This window comes from Galeopterus variegatus, unplaced genomic scaffold (genome assembly GCF_000696425.1).
Source record: "Galeopterus variegatus unplaced genomic scaffold, G_variegatus-3.0.2 Scaffold404, whole genome shotgun sequence".
NCBI classification, from domain to species: Eukaryota; Metazoa; Chordata; class Mammalia; order Dermoptera; family Cynocephalidae; genus Galeopterus; species Galeopterus variegatus.
Window position 1 is genome coordinate 512,172 of NW_007726515.1, and position 27,044 is coordinate 539,215.

General features: G+C 33.0%; 1 protein-coding gene and 1 pseudogene across 2 annotated transcripts in view; one reads left to right on the plus strand and one right to left on the minus strand.

Annotated features, from left to right (window-relative positions):
* Positions 1–22,337, plus strand: part of DNAJB4 (DnaJ (Hsp40) homolog, subfamily B, member 4) — a 36,119-nt gene extending 13,782 nt beyond the window's left edge. Inside the window, exons 2-4 of one of the 2 annotated variants that reach the window (XM_008568381.1) lie at positions 11,363–11,604; positions 18,790–19,358; positions 21,038–22,337. In XM_008568381.1, the coding sequence (XP_008566603.1) occupies positions 11,394–11,604; positions 18,790–19,358; positions 21,038–21,271 (1,014 nt within the window). In that variant the 5' untranslated portion in view covers positions 11,363–11,393 and the 3' untranslated portion in view covers positions 21,272–22,337. Of the gene's footprint in view, positions 1–11,132; positions 11,605–18,789; positions 19,359–21,037 lie in introns of those variants that run through there. The other variant, XM_008568380.1, reaches the window with a different exon arrangement.
* LOC103586995 lies at positions 2,155–2,481 on the minus strand (annotated as a pseudogene).
* Positions 22,338–27,044: the final 4,707 nt, after the last annotated feature.

Here is a 27,044-nt window from a genome sequence, read left to right on the forward strand (position 1 = left end):
TTATATATTCATAGTATAAACTCCTTGAGGGCATGGTCTATGCCTTGTACTGTTTTATCGTTTATGGCACATAGAACAGTATAACACAGTAGGGTCTCAATAACTGTTGCCTTGATATGCTGATTTGGCCTAGATAGTAAAGAGGCTGTATTTTTGATATCCTAGGAACTCAAACATTAAAACCCATCCATTTAAAATTAAATTATTTTAGAAATTCTGTTTTTTTTCTCTCATCTATAAATGTCCCTCTTTAGGCATTATAGTAGTTTGAGCTCATTGCATTTGGAATTAGTGGCCTAGTTTTATAGTAGTTGGTGAATGCTGTAAAACATGTTGGCTTATTTTTATATACATTCTAATAGTTATATTTGGTAGTTGTCAATAAGGTCTTTGAATCATAGCTAAGTCTCCACCATAGCAGTAGTTTAATTATTATGCCCTCGTGGATACAATGTATTATAAAGATAATACATAGTTAAAATTTGGTACTGATTTATTTTATTTTATTTTATTTTTTCCTTTTTGAGACCGGCCGCACTGCACTCAGCCAGTGAGTGCTGTGAGCGCACCAGTCATCCCTATATAGGATCCGAACCCACGGCAGGAGCACCGCTGCGCTCCCAGCGCTGCACTCTCCCGAGTGCGCCACGAGCTCGGCCCAATTTGGTACTGATTTAAATTAAAGGAAAACATTTTAGAATTGTAAACAATTGGAGAGCTAAACAAACTTGCTAGATGAGCAGTTTATTGCAGCGTTGGTTAAGTTGAGTGGAGTAGCAGCATATCCTCTTTCCCCTGTCTCACTTCTTGTGCTACAGACATTTTTTTCTCTGTACTACTTATCCTCTCCTTAGGAGCTATTGGTTTTATTTTGGCCACTAACTACTTCCCCTCTTTCTAACTGGCCAGTTAAAATGTTTTCTCTGGCTATGTATGAAACTCCAGAAAATAGAGGAAAGTGAAAATCAGATAAATTCCTCATTGCCTAGTTTTGCTTTTACTTTCAAAATTATGAAAATATATGTCAACTGAGCATGTGTAAATTATAAAATAGTATTCCATTTTTCATCTACAAAAAATAAGAGAATTTTACAAAATACTTTACACGTGTAAAATTCTCGTATCTTTTTGTAGAAGAAAAATGGAATACTATTTTGTAAGTAAAGATGAACTTCTCTTTAGAGTTTACCTTTAAAGACTATTTTTCCTAAGTGTGCATGTGAGGTATATGTATGTGTGATATACTAAAGTTCATAGGTTGAGGCTTCTGAGAAATTGGATCATAACTCTGATGATTAGAAGGAACCGCTAGATCTGCACTGTCCAATATAGTAGCCACTAGCCACATGAGGCTCCTGAAATGTGACTATCTGAATTGAGATGGTAAAGTATAAAATACACACTGGATTTCGAAGACAGTACCAAAAAAAAGTGTGTAAAGTATCTCATTGATAATTTGCATATTGATTACATATTGCAATGATAATATCTTGGATTTACTGGCTCAAATAAAATATATTATTAAAATAAATTTCATGTTTGTTTTTACTTTTTTAAAAATGTGGATTCTAGTAATGTTTAACATATACGTGGCTTGCTTTTATTGCTTGTTTTATATTTCTTATGGACAGTACTGCTCTAGATTATGTGATCTTTCAACATAAAGTGTTATAATCAAATATCAGTTTATAAAGACCCATTTAAAATGATCTTGAAATTATATAGTTTCTTTTGGAGAATTCAATGTTCAAAATTAGTGTAAAGAACAATTTATTTTAAATGATTCCAAAATTCTGGGAAATTCACTAGTACTCTAGTAAGCTTTTCAGTGACTTCTTGTAAAAGAGGGTGAGAAAGAAGGGTTAGTTCTTATTTGGATATTTTATTAGGATACATTTTAATATCATCACAGCAGGAAAAAAGCAGTTCTACATCCCCAGAAGAGGAAATTTTTTTTAATCAATCCAAGTTTAAGTTATTTATTTAAGCCATCTTCCACAAGACCAAAGGGATGGAAGATCAGTATATTGGTCATCATTTGAGACAGGTAAAGAAGGTGAGCTTAAACGCCAGTATGCGTTTCTGGTCCATGTGCAGAGGAATGGTACAAACCAGTGTCGTGGTCCCCGGTGCTTGCATAGTGGTCCACGTTCTCTATTCGTCTTCATAGCCAGTCGGAAGCGGGTTCACATGAGGGTTATGGAATAGAGATTGTGGTTGCCATCTCCCCCAGGGAAAGGGCTTGGCCCTGATGTGGAGATGGGGGTAGGCGATGAACTTGGGTCTCTTGTGCTCTCGGTGGTGCCACTTCAGGAGAACGTTCAACATGCTCACTCCCACCTCGGAGAGCTCGATGAAGTAGGTGAGGGCCGTCCACATGTGAGCTGAGCCCTCCTCGCCCTGGGCACCACTCGACATAGGCTGCCCCTGCTGTGGGAGGGACTGACCCAGCAGCGGAGAAACTCGGGATCCCGCCGACGCCGCTATTTTCGACCTGGACCCAGGAAATTATTTTTTTAAATGTTTAAAATATATTTCTGCCCCTAGGTGTCTCCAGATGACACTAGTCATTTTTATAAACGTGTTTTTTGTTTGTTTTGTGGCTGGCCAGTAAGGGCATCCGTAATCTTGACCTTGGTACTAACTGGCCAGTCCTGTAAGGTTCTTAAAGCAGTTTTATTTTACTGCGTTTCAAAGATAGTCCTTTTTTTTTTTTTTAAATTTCATTTTAAATCTCTTTTTAAAGACCATTAAATCCATAAAATTAAATGTGTATGTATTCTATTACAGTGCTTCGTGCAGGGAGAGTGTTATAAAGTCAAGCAATAACACAGTATGAAAATTTGAAAACTTGGGGAATTACTAATATAACTATAGTGATAAAGTCCTGGGAAATTCAGATGATATAGACGGTAGTCCAAGGAGAATTATAACCAGTAACGCTTTTCTTCCTGTCAACCTTTTTAGACTAGTTTGACATCTTTTATTGGTGCTCTTGGAAGCTTATAAATATTGATGAAACTTTAAGAACTCTTTACCTTACTAAGAACCAAAAAAGTAATTTCACTGGTTTTTAAATAAATTGACACTTAAGAAGTGAAGCAGGCTTTTAAAATAATGTTCATTTCAAAGACCAAACTACTTAATTAGCACTTTTTGAAGAGCATGAAAGAACAGTCATCAAGTAAAAAAAAGACATTCAAAACTTTCAACATCGTGACTGTAACTTTTTTCTCTCAACTTCCTAAAGTGAGCCTTCCTAACTCCTGTGCTTTAATCTGACCAGTCTTTTTGCTGTATCAAATGCATTTGATGCCCTTTTGCCTCTGGGCTTTGTGTTCCTCCTTTAAATCGCAAACCCTTTCCTCTCTTTCTTTCAGAATCTATCAATATTTGAAGACCTTGCACATATTTTTCTTTTCTGAAGCCTTTCCCTACCACTTCAGCCAAAGATGAGGATAATAAACAACATTTGTATAATATTTCACTTTTCGTAAAGCCTTTTCATATATATATTCTTATTCTTTATGTCAGTCTAATGAGGTAGATGATATTCATTTTATAGATAAAGGAATTGAAACTCAAGAGAAATTCATGACTTTTCCAGAACTCATGTGGGTACTAAGTATCAAAGCTAAGAATACTGAACCTGTCTTCTCAGTCTGAGTTGTATGGCCTTTACTCTATGCCAAAATTGTCACTTAATTCCTATGATAGTTAAGTAGCATTTATTTGCCCATTAATTGTTCACTGTCTGTATATTAAACTTTATTGAATTTGATTGTTAGCTATAGACTTGAAGAGATATGTTAAGATTTGTAAGTGGGAAAGGGAATAAATGGAAAAGATGAGAGCTGAGTACATTTCTTCTTGGTTATAGAATTAAAGAGGTCATTAAGAGCTCCTTATTAGCCCATTCCTTTTCTGAACACATCGTAACAGCCTATACATTTTAAAACGTTTGATAACCAGACTTCCTCCTTTTCCTTTAGCCAAAATAACTACCCACCTTAGTGTGGAACCTTTGGTATAATTTTTGAGACAGAACTAAACAAAGAGGACTTCTCTGACTACCCTGGCTCAAAGTATAGCTATAGCCCTTTTCCATCAGTCTCTCTTAGTAACATTATTTTATTTTCTTTAAAGCTCTTTAAACTACCTGATATTATCCCATTTCTTTATTGACTTGTTTATTGTCTTCTCCCACTGGAATGAGTTTAATGAGAGCAAGGAAGATGTCTGTCTAGATTATAGTATTTGAGACAGTTTGTGACATATAATAAGCACTCAGTAAATATTTTCTGAGTGATTGAGATAATTTACTCATGGGAAATGTGCACTATGATAACAACCATCTTTTAAAACTGTTTATGTAGTACTCACCAAATACTATAAAATGGGCACTCAAATAATATTGACTGCCTAAATGAATATAAGAAGTCCAAACCCCTGTAATTGTCTAAAGAAGGACATTTATAGGTAAGTGGAGGTTGGCTGGTTAGCTCAGTTGGTTAGAACATGGTGCTGATGATACCAGGCCCAAATCCAGCTGCTTGCCCTCAAATAAAAACAAATAACCCAAAAGTCAATTGGTGGTGAAAATGGAAGTCACCTTTAATTCAGGAATACTGGGGACCTGAGGAGAGATGTTAGGCTAACCCATCTCTCTGGTAAACCTGAAGGAGAATGGCCAGACTAAAGACATCTTGAAGACTCAGATTTACTTAGGGCTTTTTAAAGAGGGAGCTGAGGAAATGGAATGTGGGAAGTGAAAAGCAGAAGGAAGGGGGACATGAGCTGTTGGGGCTCCATGCAAGGAGCCAGGTGCAAGGTCTTGCCAAGGCTCCATTTGGCATTAGGGGTGGACTCAGCATAGCTTTATGAATGTCTTCTGTGGTTTCTCAGGGTCTGGACAGTATATGTCTTGTGGCAAGTTTGCAACTCCAGGCTGACTGGAAAACAACTTTACATTTAAGTGAATAATGTCATCTTGTCCTGTAACCAAGGTTCAAAATATCAGCACCGCACTCTCCCGAGTGAGCCACAGGCCGGCCCCCAAGGTTCAAAATATCAACCTTAGGAAAAGAGGGAACTCAGAGAAATATGTACCAAGGAAAAAATTGTCTTAAAAATCTTTTAGAGCCCATGTGGTTTTAGGTCCCAGCATGGCTTCAGTCCTGCTCACTACAACACTGGTAACACCAATGGCCAGGGTTTGATCCCTGTACTGGCCAGCCTCCAAAAAAAAAAAAAAAAATGAAGAAAAGGAAAAAATTGTCTTAAAAATCTTTTAGAGCCCATGTGGTTTTAGGTCCCAGCATGGCTTCAGTCCTGCTCACTACAACACTGGTAACACCAATGGCCAGGGTTTGATCCCTGTACTGGCCCGCCCCCAAAAAAAAAAAAAAAAAAATGAACAAAACCCAGAAATATAGGTAAAGGGGAAAAAAGTAGGATTTCTAGAACGATTTAATTTTAGGTAGGTGAGGTTTGATGTTTTAAAGAAATTTGCCTAAAGTTTACATCTTCTGTCTTGTAATCTAGATAGGTTAAGAAGTAAATCTCTATATAATTTCTCTATTTTTTACCCTAAAGATAAAGTTGCATTTGTAACCATTGCAAAATTTACAGGTATTATAACTATTATACTGCGAGTGTGGAGCCTTTCCACAGAAATGAGAATTTAAAGTCCGAGTTCCAAACTTACATCAAGCATTTGCTGTACAGAAATCTATGGTAATGATGTCTCTTAGTGCTTTTAGGTTTTTTTTAAGAAAGTGTAAATGTAGATGTAAAATATATTCCGTTATTAGATGGTCAGTCATTTGATTTTATGTAATTACTTAGATATTACCTAAAAAATGGGCCAGAAATTAGAACAGACACAACCCAGTTACTATGCCTTAAATTTATGTTAATATTGGAACAATGGCTATTTAAGTATTATTGAGAATATCATAGTTTACTATCAGATTGTAGCTATAGGAAAGCTATATCACTTGAAATCTTATCACTGGTTTATCAGATGTGTGTGCATATATATAGATTACATGCAAGAAAGTATATGGAAGTGTTTTATAAACTGCACAGTATTATATAAATGTTATTATAGGGAAGGCATAGAACTGTTACATTTTTTGAGAACAGACTAAAATTCAGAGTAAAAGGTCTGAAAAGGGAACTTGTCAAGGGGCATGATCTTGGAGGATGCCCGAGTCCTTTAGGGATGAATGTGGTAGTTACTTTAATACCTTATGCCATGTAAAACCTCCTGAGTAAGAAGAGACTGTCAGTGGACCTCCAAGTGGTAGCAAAATAGTTTGTATAACTTGAAATAATGAAAATAATTTATATGTATATGTCCTCGTATAAATTTTGGTGCTTCCATGTGTATTATCTCATCTGATTCTCACAATACTCTTTGTGAGTTGAGAATTCAGAAAAATTAAATGATTTACCTAAGTTACTTATTAAGTGGCAGAGCTGAGGTTAGAAACCAACTATTCAATTTCTTAAGTCTTTATTTATTCTTTAGCCATTTTTATCCATTTTATGCTAGTCCTCTAACAGGAATTGAAGATTCAATGATAAATAATAGTTTCCCCTAGGCAACTTTCAAGTAATTCAGTATGACTGAGATCTGTGAAACATTGACGGAAATTAAGGCTGGAAAGATCTTCTTACTCCAAAATCAAAGATGTGTATTTTAAGAATATAAACATTGGATTTGAAGTATAATGAATGCTACCTATGGGAAGTTTTAGTGATTTTAAGTTTGAACAGAGTCCAAATGAATAAGTAGCAAATATTAACTAGCATATTTGGAAAGAGCCACTTATTCTTAGTTGGACAGCTTTTTGTGTGTGTTTGTGTGTATGTGTATACTTGTAAATAAGAACAACTTATTATACGTATGATGTAGTAATATTCTAGAAAAAAATTGTTCTAGTTAATATGATGAGATTATCATCATAAGAGTAGCTAACACTTACATATGACTATGTGCCAATCACATTTAAGTGTATCATATATTTATCTCATTTAATCCTTACAATAACCCTACAAAGTTGGCATTTAGGTGAACCCCATTTGACAGGTGAGGATACTGAAATACAGAGAGGTTAAGTCCAAGACTACAAAGCTAGTAAGTGGTGTTACCAGGATTCTAACCCAGGCAATCTGGCTCTAAAATCTGTTTTTAACCACTACAGATTAAAAACAGTATTCCCTGGTGCCACTTTGCAAATTTTATAACCACTGTTATGTACTTGCATTTGAGGTTATATGTTCAGCTATCTAAAACACTATTAATAGGGTATAAAAGAACCTCAGTTTATTTGCTTATTCTTGGATAGGAACTACAATTGGGGAATTGTAGTCATAATTTTCTAATATGAATGACTATATGAGAAATTTCAGGACTAAATGTGACCCATCCAAGAATTAAATATTGCCAGAAAAGTTTTCAACAGGTGCATCGGTAGAATATTAGAAGTCATTTGTCCTCAAGTATTTGTGATGAGCTGAATTTTAATAGGAATTTCTTCTGAGGCTATAGTACTAATTTATTATAAACTGAGAAATGATTTGTGAATTGCAAAGATAAACTTTTTTAAAAATTGAGTATGAATAAAGCCAAAGTAGAAGATGAAGATGGCATCAATTGAATGACTAGTTATACTTTTAGTTTATTTGTGGTTTAAATGCTATCTTTAGTTGTTATTTTTGTTATCTAAGCATATTTTCCTATTTATTATTATTATTTTTTATTTTGTGAAATAAAAAAGGACTCATAATTCTGTAAAAATCATTTCTCTATGTTTATTATTAAAGCATAATATCCCAGTTAAGGAAGCTTGATTAAAGTTGTTGAAAACAGTATGTCATTAGAATTTTTACTTAATTCTGGCCCATGTCTCTCTAAAATAGTGACACATTACCCTCCAGTATGGTATTAAGTACTAAATCTTTGTTGCTACGAACTTTGATAAACAAAAATAATAAACACATTTAATTTTTCTGATGTGGTTGAAAAAATTAAAATCATCTTTAAAACACATTGTAACTTGCCATCAGTTAGAGATGAACACCCCTACTCTAGCATGAGAACTTGACCTTGCAAGCTGTAAATATTTAGGAGGAATCTGACTCTGTAATTTTCTTTTAAAAAAGGGAAGAGAATTGTGTTTTCATGGAATAATCGCACTGGTGTTTGGGTAGTAGAGTAAAAATTTTAAAATGCAAATACTAATTTTATATCTTTGTTAAAACTATTATAGCAGTCTTTATTTTTAATTTAAGGGGAAAAAATGTACTTTCATTACTAACCCCAAGATAGTTTTTGTTTTCTTCAATCTTTCTGCCACACATACATATAACATATAACATCAAATAAGTAGGGATTTATGTGATTTCTAAGTAATTTTTCTAATAGACTATTAATGTGTAGTTTTTTTGTTTTTATTTTTAGAAACTCATTTATTAAATAAGCTTTGATCACACCTCTTCTCTGCTCCATTTTCTCTAAAGGCTGCCACTACTATTCCCGTTACATACTCTCCTTATTTTCATCTGATAATTATTTGCAGGGATGACAATTCCCCCCCACACAAAAAATCCCATTTATTTTATACAAACTTGTAAATGACTAAAATTTAATGTAAAGTAATTGTGTAAATGTAAAGTAAATGGATTTTCAACCCCTAAGTAGTAGAGAAGACAGCTAAGCCTGAAAAAGTGAATGTAAGACCACAATGTCTCCAAAGTACTAGTACTTCTAATAATGATGATATTGATCCATTACCCTATTGCATCTATTTGCAGTGAGTATATTTGTACATATAATAATTTTTATCTTTGAATTATTTTCTAAAGGTAAATTTCAGGTGTAGTATTTACCAAGCTTTTAAAATCATAATTAATGGATTTTAATAACTATTGCCAAGTGTTTGAATTATTTGCAAAACTTTACAAAGCTACAATTTACAAGTATGTGCTCATTTTACCAAAACCTAGCCAGATTATTTTATTATTTAATAAATCAAATTATATTTGCTTCCTTGTTAACTTGAAATGTCCAAGTTGAGGTGAATTCTTGCTTTTCGACTTTACCATTATGCTTCTTTTGTGTGTGTGTATTTGAAGAAATGTGAAAATCTCTTTTTACCCTTTTCAATATCTAGAGTCAGATTTTTCTCCATCTGTTTCTATATAATCCATTTCTCACAAATGAGAAAGACCTAGTTCTCAGTTTCTAAAATATTTAATATGTCAAGTTCTGATAATATTTTTTATACATATATAATTCAACATAGCTAGAAAAAAAATTTTTTTTTCTCCCAGCATTACCCACCAGAACAATTTCAGGTTTTTCATAGATAGTAATATCAGTGTTCCTTTGGTAATGAATATTTAAAGGAACTCCCTTGAAAATTAATTCTATACTAGGTGATTTTTCTGTTTTTACTCTACTTTAGATGCTGATCCATGCACTGGATTCCAACTTGGTAATATGCTTTTTAAAAGTAGGAGTCTTAAGATGACTTTGGATATTAGCATTTTTCCCTAAGGTTTTTGGATTTGAGAGTATCTTTTGACATTGAGTATTCCTTGGTGAGACTAAAAAAATTGCTAAATAGTAGACCTGTAAGTAGGCTAGTGAGATGTTATAAATTTCTGATGCTAAGGTGTTTTTAAAGTTTTGAGAAATAGGAAATCATAACTGTTAAAATGCACAAAGATGAACATTCAGAAAGAATTGCTGAATCATCATTGCTTGGCATATGGAGTTGTTCCCATTTCTTTAAAGTTTAATACATGATCATCATCTTTTCATTATTCTAGATGCATGTACATTTTTTCTTCCTCATAAAGTTTTTTTTAAGCTTACAGACAAAAGATATTTAAATATAGGACTATATGCAGTTCTTTTGACATTTTCTTATTAATCCATCTTTCCAATATTATATTAGAAATAACAATTTTAGAAAGATGAGAAACCATATAGGAGATAAATAGATGATGAGTTATATACATGGAGAATAATGTCTCATAAATATCCAAACTATGTTATATGAAAAAAAAGCAGGCATCAAAAGGGTACATAAATACTATAATCTAAACTTTGTTAACAAAAAATATATAAAACTACTGCAAATAATTGTAAATATTCATAGAAAAAAGGATTGTAAGGAAATATACTAACATTTAACAGGGATTATCTAACATGGTATGAAGGGAGATTTTTATTTTATTCTTTTTTTGTGTGGGTTTTCCAAAATCTTCAACAATCAGTATATATTTATAATTAGGGAAAATATGTTTTTAAAAGAAAGTATATTTCTCATATTACTGCCCCTTAAATAGCATATCCAGATTTTCACTTGATCCGTTTAAGGTCTTATAAGGAACATAAGTATGTACTATCTGTAACCTGATACCTTTCTCCTAGCTTTCCTGCAGCACAAAAATTCTTTAAATCATGACCCTAGGAGTGGGAGTCTCCTTCTGTTTTAGTTCAAATAACTAAATTCAGATATTAAGCTTTCACAAATAAATATTGGTTTGCTAGAACTATTAACTCATGTATACTACAAAAAAGTAGTTAAAATCATTAGATAAAATCATATTTAAGTCCTTTATTTTAAAATATTGCTTTTGAATTTTATGATAAACTTTTTACAATGTGAAACTGGTGTATTGACTTCCTGGCATGTCTGATTGATAGACCCCAGGAATTTTGAAAATGACATAAATTACTTGAAAATTTTAATTTAAATAACCCATACTTTAACATTGTATATTTTAGAGTTGAATAACTTGGAATTAAAGTAAATTTAAGAGTATTTTTATTTGTATAACTTCTTTAAACATAAGGTGCTTAATGGCTATAATTATTGTTGTTGCTTTTTCACCTAGAATGGAATAAATATATATGTAGTTATGACATTCTGTGTTGAAATATTGGTTTGTTAATACACTTGTCCTCTTAAATGGGAAATAAAAATAGTAAAGCCAGAAGGAAAATGAATAGTTAATCGTGGAGGAGGAGAAAACGTAGCTCAGTACTTTGACTAGGGGCAGCTGGGAAAGTGACGTCCTCTAGCATTTGCTGTTCTAGAAAGTACAGAGACACGTAGTGAAAATGGGAGGATCTAGAAGGAGGCAGTCTCCTGTGTAGTGTATATTTATCTGTAAGTGAGCTGTTGGGGAAGGAATTAAATACAGAGACGCTGTCTGCTTGCAGCCTTAAGACAGCTAGCTGAATTGCTGATTTGCTTAACTTTCAAAATACCCAGCTTGGTTTATTTTTCCTAGAATCGTTTTATTGCTAAGACGGGGGACGCTGTTTTCTTTTACAAAGGGAAATCTAAGTTCATTTCAAGGCATTCGAAATGGGGAAAGACTATTATTCCATTTTGGGAATTGAAAAAGGAGCTTCAGATGAAGATATTAAAAAGGCTTACCGAAAGCAAGCCCTCAAATTTCATCCGGACAAGAACAAATCTCCTCAGGCAGAGGAAAAATTTAAAGAGGTCGCAGAAGCTTATGAAGTATTGAGTGATCCTAAAAAGAGAGAAATATATGATCAGTTTGGGGAGGAGGGTAAGTATTCTGTGTGTATCTTTCTGTCTCTTCGGCTCTTTCTCTTTCTGTCTTTATTTTTTTGCTTTCTCTCTCAGCCTCTGGTTATCATTAAATTGGATTCTCAGACATATCAAAAGTAAAAAGACAAATAATGGATGAAAACAAGATTTCATCCCTCATCATATGAATGAGTATTGTCTAGCTATGAATGAAATGTCCTTGTTTGCTTTTCTTTTATTTTAGCATTTTGTATTATACGTATTCTACCATTAGACTTATTAAGTTAACATAATATATTTTAAAAGAAACCTTAAATTCCCATACCCATTAATAAATTGTGTCAAAAGTCTTATGCAACCTGTTTTGTTTTCTCGTGAATTTTCTACCAGAACCAGGGTCTTTGGTCATTTAAAATCTTAAGATTGGCAATTTAAGTTCTGGGTAGTTTTTATTTTATTCGCAAAAACAAAAAAGAAGTTTTTTGCTTTTCTTATAGCAAGGCTAGTTTAGATTGAACAAGGCAGAGTGCCTGTCTTAGAAGCTGAAGGCACAGGCATTTAGCTTCTAGTTGTTTTTGGCATTCTGCCTGGAGAGGAAAGAATTTTCCTGATGTCATAAAATACCAGAACAAGTTTTTAGCTTAATTGTAAACAGTAATTGTATGCCAAGAAAATGAGATCTCAAGAAACACAATTTTTGACCTAAAATGGCCACCTAGTCAGAACAATTATTGATTTACTTTTAGATAACATTATTTCTTTTGAAATTTTACTAAGTATAGAGGAAAGCATGACAACTTCCCTTTCCTTCCCTACCATACTTTTGTTTCTTGCACTGTGAGATCAGAAACTAGTGAACATAGTAAATGGGGTTAATTTAAGATTATCCTTTTATCATTCTGGATTTTAAATCAGGTTTGTCTATTATCTCCATATAAATGTAGCTATAAAGTAAGACTTTTAAATTGCTAATTAACAACAATGAAACCTTTAATTCCTACAGCTTCTGGGATTTTCAACTTTTTTAGATCAAGACTAAATTATTTCATTATTAGTTTTTCTCCCTAAGTGTTGTCTTTTAAATAATTGTAGGTATGAAAACTTTCTTGTTATCCCTTTGCTTCCTTTATTGCATTTAACATCAAATTTTCCTAATTAGAAATTATACTTAAAATAGCCCATAAAAATTGAGCATCTGAATTTGGTGTGCTGAAAGTGTAAAGTACACTTAGTAAGAAGAATCTAAAATATCTCAATATTTTTTATATTGATTACATGTGGAAAAATAACATTTTGAGTGTATTAGGTTATATAAAGTTTATTATTAAAATTAAAAGAAAAAAAAAAACAACTAGTCTAACTTATTTTATAGTTACCAGATAAATGCTTTTAACAAAGTGTGATGTTTTTCAATACACTACCATTAAAGATAAAATACAGACATTAGCTTTTCCTGTCTCTCATTAATTCGTATACTACTGTAATTACATTTGTTATAAGCATTTACTTTTTTGATTTTTTTTTTTTTTTTTTTTAAATAGAGTCAAGCAGTGACCACTCATTTTGAATTAAACAAATTAAATATAAACAAACAGGGCGATTGTGTATAGAGAATTTTTGTTTTGTTTTATGTTTCTTTTTGGTCTACGAGTTTACAAAAATTGAAGTTTATGTGGCTGATTTTGATGTGGTGAGGACCTGCATTGTCAGGTTCTTACAAAGTAAATATTGAAAAAGGCAAATAGTGGGCAGTTCAATCCTGCATTTTTCCTATGGCCATACTGAAAATGCCATGATTTGGTTCATTTCAAAAGCTAAGGAAGATTCTGGGATACTACCAATAAAGGCACTACTCTTTCAGAAGGAGTTATTTTGTAATTTTGTAAAGAAATCCACAAACATGGAGTAAAACTATAAATTCCTGTGAAAAAGCAGGTATCCATTGCTTTAAATCTAAGGTATTTTGCCACATCTCACTGATAGCTCAAGTTTGTCTGTGGATTCAGGGGTTTGTTAAGGATATTTGTCTTCAGGATTTTCAAATGGTACATTTTTCTTGGTATAATTCCTTCCTTTTTTTTTTTTTTTCTTTTTTTTTGGGTTGCTGGCTGGTACAGGGATAGAGCCCTGGACCTTGGTGTAATCAGCACCACACTCTAACCAACTGAGCTAACCAGCCAGCCTGTACATTACCTCTTAGTGTGTTTCTTAATTTTTCTCCAGTTTGATTTTTATTGATCATTACTAATGAATGAATTTTTAAAAAACTAATCAGGATCATCTATATACCCTGAAGCTTTTTTTTGTTCTTGACTCAGATAATTGATATAAGCAATAGGAGGGATGAGTAAGGAAAAGGATAAGTTTTTTAAAGCACTGAAATATATTATTCAGAAATATCATTCTCTAGTGATAGGTTACTTGAAAATACAGTTGAATGAAAGTTATTTGAATTATTTTTTAGAATTATTCTTTCATCAAAGAAAAGTATCATGTTTATCCTTTATTCAAAATATCTCAAAATTCTTTTAAAAGTTCCCTTTAGGCATTGAATCCCAAAAATATGTATAATCACTTATGATTAAAAAAAAAAATTCCCTTTAGGTACACTGTGAAAGAACGAGAAAACGTTTTTTCTCTTTGCCTTTCATTGATCTATTTGTGCCTGCAAGCCTGTTTCTATAAGTTTCTCCAATAGTAACAAAACACTGAATTTTAGGACTGTGGAGACACTACTAATTTACCTAATATCCTCCCCCCCCATCCCCAGTTATTACATTTCTTTTCAAAACTTGGAGATGGGACAGTGGGAATAAGGAACCATGAATTGAGAAGTGTATGAGTAGAATATGCTAAATTCATGTATTTAGGAATTAAGAGAATCATTGATCCAGTTTACTCATGTTCTGAAAATCTCTAATATCCACAATTTAAAATGCTTTGTTTCAAAAAAAGTGGGTAGGGGCCGGCCTGTGGCTCACTTGGGAGAGTGTTGTGCTGATAACACCAAGGCCATGGGTTTGGATCCCTATATAAGGATGGCCGGTTCGCTCACTTGGGAGAGCATGGTACTGAGAACACCAAGACAAGGGTTAAGATCTCCTTACCGGTCATTTAAAAAAAAAAAAGTGGGCAAAAGTAGAGAAGTTTTAAACTTACCATGTGACCCAGCAGTTCCACTCCTAAGAATCTATAAAAGAGAAATGAAAATGTATGCCCACACAAAGACACATACCTTAGTGTTCACAGCAGCGTTATTTGTAATAGCCCCAAACTGGAAACAATCCAAAGGTACCCTCAGTTGGTGAATGGATAAACAAGAAGTGGTGTATACATCCAGTGGGGAACTATTTAGCAATTAAAAGGACCAATTTAATGAAACAGGATGAACCTTAAAAACTTTGCTAAATGTGGGCTGGTTAGTTCAGTTGGTTAGAGTGTGGTATGCTAATGCCCAGGTCAAGGGTTCAGATCCCCATACCGGCCAGCCACCAAAAAAACAAAACAAAACAAAACAAAAACTTTGCTAAATGAAAAAAGCTAGATGTAAAAGACTACATATATCATTTTATTTATATGAAATGTGTGGAAAAGGCAAATTTATAATGAAAGAAGGCAGATCTTTCTTGCCTAGGGCTGGAGGTGAGTGGTGATTAGCTACAAATAAAGGAGAACTCTTAGAATGAGAGAAATGTTCTATAACTGGATTATGGTGATGGTTGCACAACACTACAAATTTACTAAATCAATTGAATTGTATATTTACAATAGGTTAATTATATAGTATATAATTAATCTATTTTAAAAAACAAATTTTCTCCATAGGTGAATCATTTGAAAATGAAAAATACAGAACTACAGGAATTTAAAATTGGATTTTGAACCACTTTTCCCAAAAAGTTTTAGGTTCAGTTCTGAATGGTTCAGTGAATGTCAACAGAAGTTTGTATTAAAAGATTTAGGTGGGGCAGGTGTGGGGCAAAGGGAAGATTAAAAAATTTTTTTTCAATAGCACATTATTTGTTGTAGTTCTGCAACATTTCTTTTATGCCTTATTTTGTTCATTGCTTATAGTTTACTCAATAACTTTCTTCAAATACTGAAAGGTAGTTAGTGTTTTTATGACCAAATTTGTATTTAATATATTAATCTTTATGCTACTTTGCATATTTTGTTCTTTAACTTATGTATTTGATCAACTGTATCTCTATTTACTATGTGTTCTAAAAATATGTAAGTAAATTGGATTTTTGTGAATTAAAAATGTTGAAAGGATATCACTATTCTATAACTGAAGTCTTGCTATGATTCTTACATATTATGTCTCCTTACAGTAAATTATTAAGGTATTGTCATTTTTTTCTTTGAAATCCTAATTTTTCTCCAATGTTTGTTTTAATAAATTTTTAGTCAACTAACTAGTGGAAGTCATTGTTGTGGGTAGTATTCCAAACACATATTTGTTTCTGGATTGCAAGTTGGTTGGTTGGTTGTTTGGTTTTTTGGTTTTTAAACAACAACAGTCCTAAAGAGTAGGCAAATGTTGATTCTAGTATGCATTACACAAAATGATGATAGTGTCTCAGAACATTTTAGATAGCAGAGGGAACCCAGTTGAATATTAAAATTTTCCATGAGCAATCAAAATGTACATGATTATGAGTTGACTATATAGGGCTGGCCAATTAGTTCAGTTGATTAGAGCACCATGTTGTAACACCAAGGTTAAGGATTTGGATCCTTGTACCGGCCAGCTGCCAAAAAAAAATTGACCATATAATTGACCTACCTGTTTTAATTCAAGTAATATGCCATGCAAATGATACTGCATAGTAATTCACGTTATTTTATACTGGTGTAAATTTTGGTGGGGATTTTTTCAGTCATTTGAGTAGCTTTGTGTGTGTGTGTGTGTGTGTGTGTCGTCTGCACCACGCTCAGCCAGAGAGCACACCGGCCATCCCTATATAGGATCGGAACCCGTGGCCTCGGCACTTCCAGCGTTGCACTCTCCCGAATGAGCCACACGGGGCCGGCCCAGTAGCTTTTTTTTAAAAAATCTGAGCTACATAATTGACTGTCTAGTGTCTAGGAAAACCTCAAAGCTGCATTGGAGGCTTTTTGTTAGCCTTGATAAATAAGTCACTTCAGAGTGTGTTAAAAATCTGAGCTACATAATTGACTGTCTAGTGTCTAGGAAGACCTCAAAGCTGCATTGGAGGCTTTTTGTTAGCCTTGATAAATAAGTCACTTCAGAGTGTGTGAATCTTCTTAGGGATTTCATAATCCTGACTGAGTTACTATTTTTGGCAGAGGAGGGAAGGGCTTTTAAGAAAAAGCCAAACTTATGATGTAATAACTTAAAATGTTATTCTTTCTTTTCATGAATCCATTATGGATCCAAAGCATTTAGACTTCCTCTTGTAGAGAGTAAGATTGGGCAAGCTAATTTACCCAATTTACTTAATTCTGTTAAATTATTACACTCTTTAAATCTGTGGGATAAAGGACAAAATGGTTAAAATAATTTAATGATTGGTTTAGTTACTTTGATCATTACCTTTAGTTATGTACATATTCTACCATTTAAAAAACTCTGTCATTAGCTTTTTAACATTTGGAGTTATGATTTTACTACTACAATTTATAAAAGGGAGATTTGGATGAACTGCATGTTATAAGTTCTTATCTTGCTTATACTTGTCATTCAGTTTCTACAAGGAAATCCTTAAATGCTATTTGGATATATCATTCAATACATATTTTGACAATTTTCAGATTATTAGGTCTCTCTTGCTTTCTCCAGATTTCCACTCATGGATGAAGGTAAAAATTTAGACATCAACTGAGACTCAGATGAAGTAGAGTACACATATGCCTTTTAATGGAAGAAGCCAAATATTGAATAAGACATATGCAAAACTATGTCTCTTTAAAAGCACGTTGTTTCCAGTGGAATTTCAAATTATTAAGTCTCATATATGTATATGCATGATATTTTATGTTGCTTTTGCTTCTGCCTCCTCTATAATGATATTCAAGACACCTTTACCTTAGTTACAATTTAGGAGGACTTAAAGAATTAGTTCATTCCCTTCATTTAGTAAACATGAACACCTATCATTTTCAGCCCTGTATGCGTGAATAATGAAAAACAAATATATTTCCTGCCCTCAAATTATTCACTGTTTGGACATAGTTTAATCTCTTAAATTTTTCACAGTTTCGTAATTTCTAGATTCTTTTCCTATTTTCTTGGTTAGGAATTTCCATAAGGCTCATTGAGAAACTGCTATGATACGGTAGTGATAGAAATCTTTGTTAATATTGAGTTCTTCAAAGATCGCTATACTGTTTTGTGGGCTTTACTAAAATCTTTCTTTAGTTGTAGTAGAAAATACTGTTTCAAATGTGTAATACAAAGGGTCACTATATTGCTATCTGAAGTAGGTTGTCCACAGTAGTCAGAAATAAACAGTTCAAAGGCCTTACATGTCAAGAGGCTTTACAGCTCTTGATTTCAGATTTTTTTTGTTTTTTTTTTTACATGCTTTGAAATTAATGCCATGTTATAGTATGCCTAGATAAACAATTTTGGTGTCTAGGATAGAAATAACAATCTTAATGTCTAAAAAAACCATTTGTCATAGAGTGTCCTCATTATTAGAATTTTTTTCCTCTCTGCAAAACAGAAAGAGTTCTATTTTAATTCCTAAACAGTAAATGATGACCTGAAATAAAGCTAGTTAGTATGAATATGGCATTTTATATTATTGATTGTACTTATTGATTATAATGGTATAAAGATTTGTTTTGCATTTTGTATTGATTATTGAAGACTTTTCAACTGACATCTTTTAAAAACGTAAATTTATATACTTCAGTATGTGAAACCAGTAGTTTATGAGATAAGGAGTTTCCAATTTTGTTTCATTTTTTTCTTATTTAACTGTGGAACAAAGATTCAGGAGTAAATTATTAAAAATGGGGATTTAAAGGAAGAATTTAAAAGGTAAAAATTTAACTTAGAATGGAATCATCAGAAGTTATATAGCTGTTCTGTATTTACTTATAGTGACCTTTTTGGCTAATATTAGTAAGTTGTAACCTAAGTTGGCCAAAGTTTATTAGCAATATAGTTTTTGAAAGTTTAACTTTCAAGAGTTGCAAACTTTTTTCTAATCATGCTTATCTCTTCACTTAGGGCTAAAAGGAGGAGCAGGAGGTACTGATGGACAAGGAGGTACCTTCCGGTACACCTTTCATGGTGATCCTCATGCCACATTTGCAGCATTTTTCGGAGGTTCCAATCCCTTTGAAATTTTCTTTGGAAGACGAATGGCTGGTGGTAGAGATACTGAAGAAATGGAAATAGATGGAGATCCTTTCAGTGCCTTTGGCTTCAGTATGAATGGATATCCAAGAGACAGGAATTCTGTGGGGCCATCCCGCCTCAAACAGGATCCTCCAGTTATTCATGAACTTAGAGTATCACTTGAAGAAATATATAGTGGTTGTACCAAACGGATGAAGATTTCTCGAAAAAGGTTAAATTCTGATGGAAGGAGTTATAGATCTGAGGACAAAATTCTCACCATTGAGATTAAAAAAGGTTGGAAAGAAGGCACCAAAATTACTTTTCCAAGGGAAGGAGATGAAACACCAAATAGTATTCCAGCAGACATTGTTTTTATCATTAAAGACAAAGATCACCCAAAATTTAAAAGAGATGGATCAAATATAATTTATACTGCTAAAATTAGTTTACGGGAGGTAAGTTGGTAGGACCTAGGATTCTGAGACCAAATGGAATTATGCAGCTGATCTTAAGGAGTGCATCTAAATAATAACGGGCCAGCCTGGGGCTCGCTTGGGAGAGTGTGGTGCTGATGGAATCGGGGCCGTGGGTTTGGATCCCTGTATAGGGATGGCCAGTTATCTCACTGGGAAGAGCATGGTGCTGACAACACCAAGTCAAGGGTTAAGATCCCCTTACTGGTCACCTTTAAAAAAAAAAAAAAGAAAATCTAACATTATTTCAATCCTACACATTTTTTTTATAACAACTCTCTAAAGTAGTACTACTATATACCTCTTTTATGGATGAAATTATATTTTCTAAGTTTAGTTACTTATATTAACAATTTAAATGTCAATTTTTAGTGCTACCTAGATTATATACTATATATAAGGCCTAATATTGGGTTAACTCTACTCTGTTTTTACAGCGGTGTTTATGTGGTATGAGTAGTCTCATCATCTTAGTCCATGTATGAGATTTGTTCTAAAATTGATAATTTGGACCAATAATTATATAACCAAAAACAGCATAAAAGTAATTTATTATAGTTTATTATAAATTTACAATTTATAATGGTACTGCTTTAACATAGTTTTTATATGAGTTCTTATGTACACTGTTTCTCGAATTGGATTGTAATCCTGCAGGATTGTAACCCTGGCCATGTCAGTTCCCTGCTTAAAATTCTTGAATGGGAACTGGCCTGTTAGCTCGGTTGGAGCATGGTGTTATAATACCAGGGTCAAGGGTTCAGATCCCCATTCCAGCCAGCTGTAAAAATAAATAAATAAATAAATAATCTTAAATGGCTTTACATGGTCCCTACCATAGAGTCCATACTCTTTAGCATAAAAAAAGGTCATTTTAAATCTGATTTCTGCCCATAAATGTATATACATTTCCCTAAGTTTACCCTATTATTATCTTGTATATTTCTGTGTCATTGTTTGAGCAATACTTTATTGAATATCACTGTTTCTCACCTGGTCCCAGCACCTCCTACTGGTACAAAGCTTAGCTCTAGTATCCTATAGTCCCAGAAGGTAAGAGGGTAAGTTCTCTCACAAAAGACCTCAGCACATACTTCTGTGCCAACACTAATACTGTATCATAATTGCTAGTTTGCTTGTATGTTTCTGTGAGTTCCTTGTGCATTCCTTGAGGTGGGGTATGTGTTCATGGTCCCAGTCTGGTTCAGTATCTAGCAGGAACATGTGAAACATAGTAGATATTCAGTAAACATTTGTAGACTAAAACAAATGTATTTCTTGTCCTAACGTTTTCCAGAGAAGTAGGTATTTGCTACTATTCTGTTCTTTCTAGTCCTGAGTTCTGTCTCTTCTCCTATTCCAATTCCTGCATCTTGAATGTTGTAATAGCAACTTCAAACTATCCATTTCATTTCAGGTCAATGTGGAAGACATCCTTTACTTTTGTCTCTTTTTTCTTTCTTTCCCTTTTATAACAGGTCTGATTATGCATGTCTTGAAGGGATTTTCTAATGGGGAAAAAGTTTTATAAGTTTTATTGTTATTCTTTTAGAGGTTAAATTTTTACCTTAGTGGTATTATCCTTTACCACTTGGTAATATTTTTACTTAGATTTTTAAGTTTTGAAGTTTGTTAATTTTATTTTATTTGGTCCATTTTAGGCATTGTGTGGCTGCTCAATTAATGTGCCAACAATGGATGGAAGAAACATACCTATGTCAATAAATGATATAGTGAAACCTGGGATGAGGAGAAGAATTATTGGATATGGGCTGCCATTTCCAAAAAATCCTGACCAACGTGGTGACCTTCTAATAGAATTTGATGTGTCCTTCCCAGATACTATATCCTCATCATCCAAAGAAGTACTTAGGAAACATCTTCCTGCCTCATAGAACGAAGAACTTTGTTACCCATATTTTGTTAAGGCACTGAAAATATAAAAGGACTGGCAGTTTACTGATGTAGATGTGCATTCTGTATAAAGATGTGTAAATTCTTTTGAGGGTTCATTAAATTGCATGAATAGACACGGGTCAAATAAATAGGCAAAAGGGATTTTTACAGTTAGAGATGATGAGAAAACCACTCACCATATTTTATTCCTCCCAGATCAGAAATTTTTAGTATTTTGCTTATGTGTAAAAGTTGTTTCTGTGGAGTCAGTATATATATTTCTAATAAAGTACTAGACTATCCAAGTACTTTATTTCTTATACCTTTAAGTGATCAGTATGATAGCTTCCCATTTATAATGGAAATTAAAATTCTTAACTGAACTATACATGTAATACGTATTTCTAGAAGAGAAGAAAAACCCCAGTCATTTGGAAATGTGGTTATTATATTTAAATCCTCTTCTGAAATGCTGCTATAGGGTTGATATTAGCAAAAGAATATTCTGATGCATATATTTTACCATTTGGATTTTTAAAGTATGCTGTAGCATTTCTTAATAACATAGTTGTAATGTTCTTAAGGCAGACCTTTTCTTCATAAAAAAATTAATGGCAGTTTATCTCCTGTGGAAATCCCAATTGCCTGAATTACTGATATTTTAGTAATAGACTGTTTTTAAAATGCCATACATAATTTTATTCAAGTTGACTGTATATCTTAGACTTAATAAATTATAGGCTCATTTTGTTGTCCACTAGTTTAAAATAATTTGTTCAATAATAAATATGTTTTTAAAGGAATACTGTAACTTGGAATTAATTTTCCAATTACATAGTGTTCTGTAACTTACTCATAATATGCTATATGTACCTTATGTAATTTCCCTAAAAAGAATAAACTACCACTATGGTGTTAAACCAAAATATGGGGGAAAAAACACTAACTGCTGCTTATGGATAATGTTGCTACTACTTGTTATGCATATAAATATTCTACTTTTTCATATGTATAGATTGCATTGATTTCTTAGTTGTTTTAATTCTTAAAATATATTTACATTTAAAATTGTTTTGTTTTCTGTGTTATAACTGTAGTGAGAATGATGTTTTGAAACAAAGATTTTGGTTAAATAATTTTCAGGATGCCATATATATATATATACACACACACACACATACACACACACATACATACACACACACACATACATACATACACACACACACACACAAGATATACTGGGTTTTATCACCTTTTAGCAGAATATGAAATCTTTGAGAAATTCAGTATAAATAGGTTGTAGTAACCATATCCTTGATAGTTTCATTGAGATATAATTCACATACCAAAAAGTTTACCCTTTTGAAGTGCACAATTCAGTGGTCTTAATATATCCACAGAGTTGTACAATCAACACTTTCTGATTCCAGAATATTTTCATCACCCCCAAAAGACACCCTATATCCATTAGCAGTCACTCATTCCTCCTTTTCTCCCTTCCTCCAGCCCCTGGTGAACACTTAATCTGCTTTTTGTCTGAATGGATTTGTTTATTCTGGACATATATTAATGGAATCAAACAATATATGGCTTTTTTTGGTCTGGCTTCTTTCACTTCGCACAATATTTTTAAGATTCATCCATGTAGTATTATGTGTCAGTACTTAATCCCTTTTTATGGCAAATAATACTCCATTATGTGGATATACCATGTTTTATCTGTTTCAGTGTATGGGCATTTGGGTTATTTCCACTTTTTGGTTATTATGAATAATGTTGCTCTGAACATTTGTGTGCTAGTTTTTGTGTGGACATAGCTTTTCAATGCTTGTCAGTATATGCCTAAGAGTGGAATTGCTGGGAATAACCATATACTTTAGTTGCAAATGAAAAATGCTTGAAAAAATGCCAGAGAATTCAGCTAATCATACTTATCATTCTATCTAATTCATAAATGATTCCTTTATTATAACTTTGTTTCTCTGAATGACAGTTAAAACTCCCTAGGGAAGTGTGAACATCATGGAAATTTTCTCACACGTCTAAAGAGCTAGAGCTGAAAAGCATCAGTCAGAGTGGTGCATGTGGTTTCTATTTTAAGCCCACCATTTATTGTAATTTTCTTAAGCATTTTCTTTCAGGTGAAGAAAGGATTTATAGATTATATATATGGATAAAATTTGGATTAAAAGTGCTTTTTTAGTAGAGTATTATTCTTCTAGTACTGAAATAATAAATTTAGATAGCTATACAAAACAGCATACCAATATTTCTCTTAGAAGACAATGCCTTACCATGCAGGAAGTGCCCAATTTTTATTTGTTGAATGTTGAATTAAAAGTAATAAAAGTGGAGTTTTAGGTATTTTTTATTTATTTAAATTATGAGAATACTTTTTATTTTAAAATGTTCTCTTTAAACTCAACCAGGATATTGGATAGCTGGAATAGTTTTGAAGTACTGCACATCCCAGTAAGCTAACTAATAAAGATGTCTATCTGTCATTCCTACAAGAAAAACCACAAGTTGCTTACGTTAGAAAAACTATAGATCAAGGTCATTGATGGTCTGACAATTGAGGTGTTTTGTTTGGCTAGCTCGGTGATTTAAAAACTGTTTTTTAATTAGGATGTTTTTAGGCAAGGCATACACTCTTCTGTTGCCCCTTACTTACCATCGTATTGAATTACATAAAGCTGATTCACACATTTAGTTTATTTGCCATGGCTTCTGAAATCATCTGACCCCTACTTTAGCTCATCACACCTGCCTATTATTGGCCTTTCTTGGAGGCAAGGAGTTGAAAAGTGCTCATTTATTTTTAGGAAACTGAATAGTTATGGGTAAGATGAAATTAATATATGTGATTGGACTCAGTAAATGGCTTAGAAGTGACTACTCTATTCTCATATTTTAAGGACTGTTTACTTAACCTCACAGAGTTAAGGATAAACATCATCCTTAATCAAATAACAATTTTTATCCAGTAATGTGTAATGTAGTATTTTGCCTATATGTCTGGCTTTATATATATATATATATGGAGAATATGGAGAGAAAAGATGTGGCTTTTTACTTTTAAATAAAAGCTTAATTTATTAGATGAGAAATTTAAGTTTAATAAGTAGAAATTTATTCAATAAGGTTTAAAGGTGAAATATTTCAACCTTTTAAACATCTTTTTCCTGTGATACTTTTAGTTCATGAAATCATAAAGCTTTTGGAGCTGGAAGGAATTTTAGTGATTACATTTTCTAGATGAGGAGATAAACCCAGAAAGGCTAAGTGATTTGCCTGTGGTTAAAGAGCAAGCTTATAAAAGAATTCTGAGAATTCTTGTCTGTTTCTCAGTGCTGTTTTCCCCCAGTATGCCATTGATGTTCCCTGTTGCTAAATTTCCAAGACTAGGTCAAATTCTTTTCAAATTCATTTTCCTATTTCTTTGTGTAGTCTGTATAATTTAGCATATTTATTTTATGTATTTTTAGTCATTATGAACATATAAAGTTATAATGGTTGAAATTTTTGAACCATTAATTAAAAAAACAGGCTATTTTTTAAACAAGGAAATTAATAACAATAATAGTTCATAATTAGTATGTACCCATCATTAATTTAAAAAAAGGTATTGCAATGTTATTCTCAAAATAAGGCCACATCTGAGCTTTTACATGAGCAATATAAATGAAGATTTTAGCAAGCAAAAAGTACTATCCAATATATGTGAAATTATATAATTGTAAACAGAAAAGGACAGAGGGAATGAGGAAGAAAGGCAGAAACAACCTTGCAGATTTTACTGAGAAGAGTTTGTAATGAGTAATAACAAACAGAAGCTCTATAATCATTTGCAAATATAGTAATCCCTCCCAAGCTAAATTGTTTGAAACCTCTCTCTAGATGTTAGAATTCTGCTTTTTGTGAATGTAGTTCTTGAGTCCTTTTTTTTTTTTTTTTAAAGATGACCGGTAAGGGGATCCTAACCCTTGACTTGGTGTTGTCAGCACCACGCTCTCCCAAGTGAGCAACCGGCCATCCCTATATGGGATCCGAACCCATGGCCTTGGTGCTATCAGCACCACACTCTCCGGAGTGAGCCATGGGCCGGCCCCGAGTCATTCTTAATTGAGATAATTTTTAAAAGGGGAAATGAGATTGAAAAAGGAAAATGAGACTAAAGTGAATGGCAGAAGGTGAGAACTTTTGGATGTAGACTTAAGCATGAGAAATACAGCCAGAGGCAAGGAACTCTGCCGTTTCTGTTAAAGGGATGACATTGAAATGAATACCAGAAGTCTGGACAGGAAGAACTTCCACTGCATAAAGTTATAATGGAAGGTCCTGTATTAGAGAAGAGCTTGAGAAATATTTAGTTATTTAACTTAAATAAATGTACATTTTTTATCTCAAATATATATTGGACTGGGGATGGGAGGGGTTCAAGAGATGGAATTACTGAGAATCATAAGATCTGAAAAGCATTAAACATTTGGAATGAGGTTAGGCTTTCTTTTTTCTTAAATTGCCTTCTTGATACCCATATTATGTCTAACAAAGCAAAAATAAATTTGCAAGCATCTTATTGAAGCTGTGAAAATAGGAGATTCTGAAAAGTTTCTAGTTATCAAGGATGGTAAACCCCATAGTATTTATTATTACTAATTAAATATATAGACTATTATTCTCTTTAATACAATCTTCACTTTAGTGAGCCTAAAAACTGGATTTTTATGGTTCTGCCTAGAACTTTTTTTTCTACAGCAACGTAAATTCCTAATCATCTTCCTACCACAGTGCTTTCAGAAACATAACACTCTCAGATGGGGTAATTATATTTTACTGTGACTTTTATAAATTACATTCCCTTCCATATGAAGGCAACCTTGAATTTTGGCACTGCCAACTTCAGAGTAGTAATTACACAATAGGAGTAGTTACACATTTTATGCTTTTTTCCCAGAATATTTAATGCATAAATTTTGTAGAAAATTATTCAGAAGTTAAAATTGGATACCCCATAAATACATGTAATTATTATGTCAATTAAAAAATAGAAAAAGAAGTTAAATTGGAAACTAGGCTGATAATGGGGCCTTAGCATTATTTAAAAATTAGTTGCCACCTTACGGAGGTCTAGTTTCATAAAGTTTGAGGAGGGTATATAAAATTATATCATCTCTGTTTTTGCATCTAAAAAAAGGTAGATTGATACACTGCAAAATCTGTACAATATAAACTTTTATTATAGCATCAGAGTCATTTAACCAAAATAATGTAACTTAAGGTATATTAAATATTTCAGAATGGAATTTGGATATTTTTATTTACAGTTAGAACCTTGAAATGTTGAGTATGAGGAATTTCCTTCAGTTTTTGAATTAAAAAACAATGGCTTATTCAATATTATCAATAGATACAAGTCATCTTATTTAATAATTTGTCTTATTAAATGTGATGTGTTTGAATATTAAGAAGATCAGCCATTGGCCAGGAATTCTAATTTTGTGTTGCTGTGAGATTTTAAAACTTTACCAATCCTTTAGTGAATATAAAAAAATATATATATATTTTTTCCTTTTTGTCTCTCCACACGGGATCCGAACCCTCGGCGGTAGCACCGCCGCGCTCCCAAGCAGCGCACTCTCCAGTGCGCCACCGGGCGGCCCAAAAATATTTTATTTTGGGCCGGCCCAGTGGCGCACTGCTACAGTGCGCCGCTTGGGAGCGCGGCGGGGCTACCGCCCAGGGGTCCGACCCCGGGTGGGGGGG